Below are 9236 nucleotides of genomic sequence, written 5' to 3' on the forward strand. Positions count from 1 at the left end.
GATGAGAACTCACTTTTATTGAGTTGGCTAGTTTCTCAATTTGCAAATATACATGATTTTACAGACAACCAACAAGGGCTTGAAAGATTTGCTCATTCTTGGATCTTAAGATTCATAGGAGGGGTGATGTTTGTTGACAAAAGCAGTAAAATGGTGTCAATGAGATATTTGCAATTTTTGAGAGACCTTAGAGAATGCAGCACTTACATGCATGGGAAACTGCTCTTTTGGATAACCTGTATAGAGAGATGTGCATCGCAAATAATATTAAATCAATAGGCAGTTTCACTCTCTTGATTCAATTATGGGCATGGGAACAATGTCCAACGTTAGCCCCCGTCGTTTATTCCTCCACAACAATAAAACGCGCCACTTGCCTAAAGGTATACTTTTCTTTACTATTTTGAATTGATTATTAATAAATATGCTTGGTTGATGTTAATCATTATTCTATGTAATATTTTATTTTGTTATTTATTTTTTTGTGAAGATGGTTGGGAGGTGAATTTCATCACATAGACAATGACAATTTACTTGATTTTTGTCGTAAATTAGATGTCATGAAACGCGACGAGGTAACAATTTTGACGTTTATTTATTAAATGATGTTGTAATTCTTAATTAATTTATTAAATTTAACTTTTGCATGCAGTTTGTCTGGGTCCCTTATTCTGGACATGTGGAAATGAATTTAAGCTAAGTTTGTTTTATTGGGTCTGTATTATAGACATGTATCATACTACTTTTTTGTTTTCAAAGAATGGAATGACATTAGCCGAATAGAGTCATGAGACAATTTGGAATGCAACAACCTATTCCAGGCGGCCCACTAATGCAACCCAGCAACATACATGACTTGACATTAAAGGAAAAAAAAAAGAAATTGGATGCAACTAATGCAACCTTCGCTTAATGAATGGAATAGTCGCTATGAAAGGAGAGTAGAGCAAACGCCGCCACAAACAGGGACCCTTAGTCTTAACTCTGAATATATGAGGTGGTACAGTCGTAAAACAAAAGTTTATGTCGACCCAAAACATGCAAGAAGATGACTATTGGTATACATTGTTCATTATAATGTAGAAAAGAATGTTGTGCTTATTGAAAATTATTTTAATTACTATTCCATTATTTTATATGCATAGTGAAATCGCCGAAACACTGCATTTTATGATGTCGCCTGTTGGGAGAAGGGTTTGTACTTTTGACGATTTATTGTCATGTATTGAGAAGATCACTCTTTTGTCTGACGAAGAGGATAAGATACTTGAGGCACATGAAGATGCTGCCCCTTCTCAGCCACAATTTGAACATCAACAGTTTAATATACTACAGCGAAGTGTGGAGACTCGAGGTACAGCGAAGTGTGGAGACTCGAGGTTTAGCGCGACGTCGGGAAACTGTTGATTCAGCATCGTACAATTTCCCTCCGATGCCAGAACGACAACATTGAATGTATTACACACCGTCGGCATTCACCCAAGAACAGTCGCAGATGCCGTCGATATATTCATACCCACATGATTTTCAACCAGGGTACAGTATGACAGGCATATTTAGGTCATCTCCTCCTTCAACGGGAACTCCTTCATTTACCCAAAGTGGTGAACTATTGACCCCAAATGCCCCACATGATGGTAATATACCCGACATGGATGACTTATTAGGGATCGATTTATGTCATGATTTCTCTGCCGAGTCTGACCAAGTGGATGAAAGGGCGAATCGTACAAGAAGAAATCCTGGTAGGGCAGCTAGGAATTGGGACCGACCATGTGGGACTTCGTCGCGACATCACAGACATAGTGATGATTGATTAATAATGGGTTTACATCTTTTTCGAATGTTTTAACATTTTCATGTTTTAACATTGTCATGTACTTTGTATGATTTTTTTCCATGTTAATTTTATATTATTGTCACTTTAACGTTTCAATCTTATTGTACAATGCTTGTAAAATAAATAAAAATAAATAACGATAATGTGAATGACACATAATTATAACCAAATATTAAATTATTAAGTTACAAAAAATTACTATTGTTTACAAAAAAATATAAACAAAATTACTATTTCATTTTATCGTCCGTGTAATTTGCATATATAATACAAGTTGCATTTCTAATTAGGTAAAGTTTAGTAGTGATCATTAACAAATTGTTACATATATAATACAATTTTCTTATTAATTTAAATTAAAGGTGTTAAATAGCTTATAAGACAATTAAGAGACATTGACTTAATTCGGGAGACAATGACCTGATTTAGATTTTAATTTTTTTTCTTCTAAATAAAGATTGTTGAACTTGTACGAAACAAACAGCCAGCTAATGAACTTCAAACAAAACAAAAAGCACTGGCTGTTGCTTGGGGGAGGAGTGGCTTGGAGGGGGACCACGGGCCAGTTGGACGCGCCGGGGTCCCAGCGCGACCCAACGCGCCTGCTGCAGCAGCGCTACCAATCACGCTTGTACGCAGGGTGCTTCCTAAGTCATTTGTCACCATGCCACGTGTCACCTTTACGGGGAACGCGCCCCTCGGGGAGGTGCATTGTAGTAAAAAAACAGACCCACGGGATAAATAATTTCAAAACACTCTTTTAGGTAAATAATTTGTAAAAGGAACCCCATTTGGTATTTTTGTCCCCAAACATACCCCCGCCCCTCCTCTTGATGTTCTCAAGTCAAAGAGAAATCGGGCTTAAATAGTTAATAAACTTAACATTCATTTGCTCTAATGTGACTTTTAGGGGAGAAGGCAAAGAATAAAAAAATTCCCGAATTACCAGTCATAGTTCATGCATTTTCTACCAAATAGGAGCAAGAGGGAAATTAAAAGCAAACATCAAACATGAAATCACTTACAGAGTTTCAACTTCTTAAAATACGAAGAAACGCTTGACTTGGGGTAAGGTTTTGTGGCAAGGCACGTAGGTATGTTTTCAGGTTGTTCAATCCACAGTTTGTGAATAATCCCACCAGCTGTAAGCTTCTCAGACAAGTTTTTGATCTGGGGTTCTCCCTTTACTTCAAGTGTAACCTACAATTTATGTTCAGTTGCCATTTAACGCATAAACCAGATGCTCATCAGCTGTAGCAAAAATGAATCAGATCTGTATGGCCAAGAACAGAAAAACCATTTGCATAGATAAATACTACTACCACTGGTCCTATATATAAAACCTTTTTAACCAACAAGAACTAAGGAATTTTGCTTATTTAATTAGCAGTATTAAATTTCTCAACAATTTGTATGATTAATCTCTTTTAATCTAATTAATTAACACATCTTCACTAAAGGATATTTTTGCAAAAAAATAATGCAGAAACAGTTTGGCAGGAGTCTGAAAAAAACCAAGACAAAATTCCCAAAAAGTTCTTATAAAAGTAAACAGAGGAAGTACAAAATAGTTAAGTGGATAAAATTAAGCTCAAATGCTGATGTCAAATGGTACAATCTATAGCAGCAACAGGTAAGCAACAAATGCTATCCAGAAACATTTATAGCCAATTGAACAGACAAATGCTGAAGAATGAAGCATGAAATCCTTTAATTTGCCTATTACCACACTTCATTCATGCTGGGTGCGTTTTTGTACTTTCAACTTTAATATATATTATTACAGCTCAATGTATTCCAACATGATATGTTCAAAATATCTCAATTCACAACGGATGACAATCAGGATATTATAAAATACAGCATAAATCATGCAAATTCAAAGATTGATATTTTGGGTAGAACCCCAAAAGTATCACTTAAAAATACAACATAGACGCTAAATTATCGTTCCAAAAGCAATTATTCGGCAAACCTCAAGCAAATAATACTAAATTCAACCATGATGTGAACAAATATCCATCCATCATAAAAAACAATGCATGCAGTTAATTCATTGGGTTTTTTTCTAGTGCTATCATTCAAACATTGACTCACTGCTCACTAATCTTCATACAGCAGAAAGCTTTAATAATATCCTAAAAAATAAAAGATTTAACATTATACATATAATCATATTGAGAAGCTTCTCTTCACATCCTTCAAAATCTAATTTAGAGAGAGAATGGAATTAATTAGTGAAGCCAGAGTGGAAAACCTTCTCTGCACTGCCACTTTGCTCCATACGTGCAAAGATGAATCTTCATCTATCTTAAATATGAAAAACCTCAAGTTCAGCAAGTATGCAGTAGGCCAATAGCAATCTAGAACATTTGTTCCTGGCCAAATGCACCACCCAAAAGGGCCAAAACCAGACTACAGGTCACCAACAATCATCATTTCCTTTTGCCTTACATCGGCATTTGGCACAGATTGTGGCTTAAAAAAGGAAATAGTAAGGGGCTGGAATTAGTCCGGATGATTCATTAACATGGTTTCTAGAAGACCTTACAACCACAAATCAACTGTTTCTAACAGTCTCACCTAATGTCAATCAATGTTTTAAATTGCAGTAGTTGCTGCAGTTGCAGTTTTATAATCATTGATATTGCAGACAAATGCAGTCTCAATTGTGATCACAGAAACCCCAAAAGGCCAAAAATCTAGATGTTGCAGCTGCAATTGCAACCGTTGACCCTTTTTTGATGCCAATGAGCAAGTTCCTATGAATAATTTCAAGAACTAATTTCCATCTAATCAAGTTTTTTGTTGATGCCAACATCGACCATCCATCTAGCTTTGTTAACTAAAAGGTAAAGAAATAAGGTGAAATCCCCAATACAAATTCAATATTCTATGCTTTTCTTTCACTTCTCTAGTTGGTTTCGAGTAATAACAGCATATAGCAATTACAATGCATTAGGATTTTATGCACTACAAGGGACAGGTAGGTACATTTTTAGTTGCAGAGGCAAACAACAAACAACACAAACTCATGAAACCATACAAAGGAAGGCTTGCAATATAATAATTGTTCAGTTAAAAAAGTCAACCACAAAAAACCAAAATTAAACAAATTCAAAAGCTAGAAAGCCCAAATTGGCAACAAAATATGAACATTATGATCTAGAAGAAAATTTCTGAAGTCAGAATTTTCGAGTCATTCATCAGAATAAGACCAAAAATAATAACAGAGCTAAGCCTTACTTTGTGCATGGAATCAATTTTATCGGGGCTGCAATAATCAACGGTGAAAGGATCTTCTTTGTTGGACCAAACGGCCGAAACAGAAGCGTGACAACCTTGAGTGACCACGCTCCCTAGCGGCCAAGTGTCGATCAGGTCTCGCCGGAGCACCACGTACTGCACCACAACATCCGCGTTTTCAGGCTGCGACGGCGCGTCATTCGTTGTCGCAATAGCGTTGGGGTCGGCGGTGGCGGCGGATTGACTCATTGAGTTGGAGCTGAGTCGACTCGCCCGGTTGGAGAAAGAAGGCGCGCGTAAATGGGTAAGTGTAACCCTAATCACACTGATAGACAGTGCAGTACCTAACAACGTCATGTTATATTTTATTTTACATTCATTTCTTTTTTTAATTCTTGTATTTATTTATTTTTCAACCTTACTGGCTAGTGTTTTTAGTTAATAATTTTTTTAAATCATATAATTAGGGTAAAATATTGAAAAAAATTATCATATAAAATGAATTTGTGAGAAATTGTCATATAAAAAATGTTAGAAACACACGTTATGACACAAGCTTGAATATATTTTTTAAATTATTTAAAATTTATTAAAAATAATAATTTATGCATCCTATATCATAATTAGGTTTAATAAAAATAAATATTTTTAATATTGTTATCTAAAAAAAATCACATGAATAAAATGAGTAACAACTATTAGCATCAAAGATCAGTGCGCATCACCAAAATAAAAGTTTACTTTTATTAGATAATACAAATAATATTGCACCTAAATTTTCATGCTGCAATAATTTTTATTCTAATTCCATCCTTTGCGCAAAGTGCCTAATTCAAATTCATTTTAAAAAAAGGCTGTAGAATATATAAATCCTAAATGCCGTGCATTCGAAGAAAGTTTGACTTGAAGACTAGCTCATATGCAAGCTTCTTTCAACCTAATTAATTTGATGAGCCAACCAATAATATATGTGCTCCTGTTAGAAAATTTTGGTGTCTTGTACTCTTGGAACTCAATCAATCCTCTTTCAACTTATTTTACACATAGTGTGAATAGATTTGTTTAGTGTTATTAAAAACAATGCGGAGCATAACCATACATTCAATTTGTTCAAGATCCATTTCATTAATTAGGTATTTTTTTTATAAGGTAAACCTTTTGAAATTAAAGTTAAATTATTTAAATGATATTTGAATTTGATTTTTGATCGAAATATTTTTTTGTTAAATTTTATTTATCTCATTCAAACTCTAGATTTGAATTTTTGTTCTTGATAAATCAAATGATTAAGATAAAAAAATTATGTATTTTTAAGAACCATAAAAAATTGTTCGAAATCAAATTATAGAGGATTCTACCCGGAAAAAAAAAAAAAAAAAAACTCAAGTCGATGTGCATTACAGATCTTATAGAGTTATTGGAGTTAGCAATTGTTGTTAATAGTAAAATCTTGGTATCTACATGTAGTAATGTCATTATCGAAGTTTTGCTTAAATCTTTAATTGTGATCCTCTTTGACCTTCTCACTTCAGAACAGAGTTTCGTTTCTATATGTTGTCTTGATGGCAGCAGCAGCCTGCTTCTAGTCCGGTGTTTAATGTTTATATGTACAAAGTTTGGGAAGATTTTACGGGTAAGAAAGAACCATTAGGATAAAAAAATCAACAACAAAATTTTATTTAATTAACTAAAATATAAAAAATAAACGTATGCAAAATTTAATTAAAATTACAGATTTTGTAAACTAGGAAAATCAAAATCACAAAAATAAATAGGAAACCCAAATTGCATACCAAGAATATAAGAGACAAAAAATATAATTTAACCTAAGTTTTGATATAAAAAAAGTCTTGATCTAATTTATTTTCTTAAAAATTTGGCCTAGCATAAGTTTTGTGTAAGGCATAGTTCAAATTGTTTAATCTATTTGCACCCCTAATTATTGAACAAACCAATCCTATAATTAGATAATTAAAAAATTATATTTCATCGTTAATATATATAGGTATTAGTTAAGAATATTATTTTATTAAATTCATAAAATTAGGTTTACATAATTTTCCTTCACGTATAAAGACATGAGAGCAAGTTGGATAACCTGTCAATGCCTATAACCTACCCTATGACCATTCTTGATTTTTTTGGTGGTGGCGAGGGATTAATAAAAAGTTTTTTAAATGCTATATACGGCATCCTCCCTACTGATTTATTTATATGTTATTTAGATAATAAAAAAATCTGAGCATGCATGCACAAGCACAATTCATCAACTATAAATTAGCACGAGACAATAATTTTGCTGTAAAAAATGACATATTACTTTTACGTAAAAAAAAGAATGTTTTTAAATATCAAACTAGTCTAAAATATAAGCAGTATAAGTTTCTTGAACTATTTAATTTCTTCTTATAAGGTATAATGTATACATACTTCTTCTTTTTTACTGGATACAGACTTTTAAATGAAGACAAACTTTTTTTTATTTCAGAAAATAATAGGCAAACTTTTAAAAAAATATAATAAACAACAAAATAAACTCAAATTAATAAGAAAAACTTTATTCTTTTACAGAAATATTTTGTCAAACTTAAAAAAAAAATGAATAGCAACAAATGAAGCTCACTACAATATATTATAACAGATCTATATTTATTTATTTATTTTTGAGAAAGATCTAAACTTATTTAGAGATAATTTATAATGCAATTCTTACTTTTTATGATGTAGAGTCGGCAATTAAATTTGTATAATCAAGTTTAGAAATGTATTTATTTTTAATTAATCAAATATCTACATGAGATAATTTTATTAATTTTAATTCTGAAACTTGTTAATTGAAAATTTAAAACGATTTATGTAATAAAAAAATAGGTTGATATTAAATGTGATACTTTAATTTATACATTTATTTTTTAAAAAATTTAATTATGGAAAATTATAAAATTAAAATTTTAGTTGTTTTGATATATATACATATATATATATATATAGAGAGAGAGAGAGAGAGAATTTTTTAATAATAATGATCTTTTAACATCCACTAAAATATAACACCATAGTAACACTTTTTTTTTCTTTATATTAATATCTTTCTTCTCATATATGTTTTTTATTATATATATACACTTTTGAAAAATATGAACATTGATTTCCAAGGATCATTTTTGTTTTTGAAAACCTCACAAAAGTGGGGCCTTGGCATATGCCTTTTAGCCAGTCATTCTGATTTCTAACACGTTTTCATTTTCATCTTCATTCACTTAATCTGCAAAACATTGATATTTTATAACTCTACCCAGGGTCGTCATATTGCAGATAAAAAAAAATGGTCGTCATGTTTGGATTCATAAAGATGAGAAGAAAAATATCTTATCTATTGTGCGAATAAAGATAGAAAATGTAAATATTTTATTATTCTCATTTTATTAAAAGAAACGTAAAAGAATATATAATTATTTTGAATAACAATTATATCCTCTGATATAATGATGTTGGCTAGTAAATAAGTGAATGATAAATTTATCTTTCCCAAAAAAAATCTGTTTACTTCATTTTTTATGAGTAAAGAGAAAATATTTATATGAGTTTCATCATAATTTTCTTATTTTTTTTAGTCAAATAATAGAAAATGATATAACATTTTTTCTCAATATAGTAAAGTTTAGGAAAATAGAAGTATTTGAAGAAAATGAGATTGTTGTTTGTTGGGAGTGGCAAATCAAATTCCAGGCTTGCAGTGCAGCAGCGGCAACTAGGTTGTCTAACAAGATGCATCCCCTCCACCAACATCTTCTCAAAACTCTTAACCGTTCTGTCATCAACACATGCGAATCTTTAAACAGCAACCAGGTTCTTCTGTTTTTTCATTTATTATCTTATCCTTTTCTATTTCCTCTTTAACGCCACCAAAGTATCAAAGAGAGAGAAAAAAAAAAAAACCCTTGGTTCTGCGCATGCTTATCCCTAGTTTGATCTCGCCTTAATCTATTAACATGGAGTTTTTAAAATTAATCAAATATTAAATCTTTGTTTAATCATAATTTATCATTAATATAATTTTAAAATAATTATCATAAAAATTAATAAATTTAATATATATAATAAATTTTCATTGGATGATGGTATAAATTTTTATAGTGTACATATATTT

The 9236-nt window shown here is 31.4% G+C and overlaps 1 protein-coding gene across 1 annotated transcript in view; it reads right to left on the reverse strand.

The window, feature by feature from the left end:
- LOC100788281 (putative peptidyl-tRNA hydrolase PTRHD1) overlaps window positions 1-5443 on the reverse strand; it is an 8495-nt gene extending 3052 nt beyond the window's left edge. Inside the window, exons 1-2 of the mRNA XM_014774527.3 lie at window positions 5087-5443; window positions 2866-3040 (exon numbers count right to left, since the gene is read on the reverse strand). Of these exons, the coding sequence (XP_014630013.1) occupies window positions 2866-3040; window positions 5087-5443 (532 nt within the window). The remainder of the gene's footprint in view (window positions 1-2865; window positions 3041-5086) is intronic.
- Window positions 5444-9236: the final 3793 nt, after the last annotated feature.

The sequence above is a fragment of the Glycine max genome, chromosome 4 (assembly GCF_000004515.6).
Source record: "Glycine max cultivar Williams 82 chromosome 4, Glycine_max_v4.0, whole genome shotgun sequence".
NCBI lineage: Eukaryota > Viridiplantae > Streptophyta > Magnoliopsida > Fabales > Fabaceae > Glycine > Glycine max.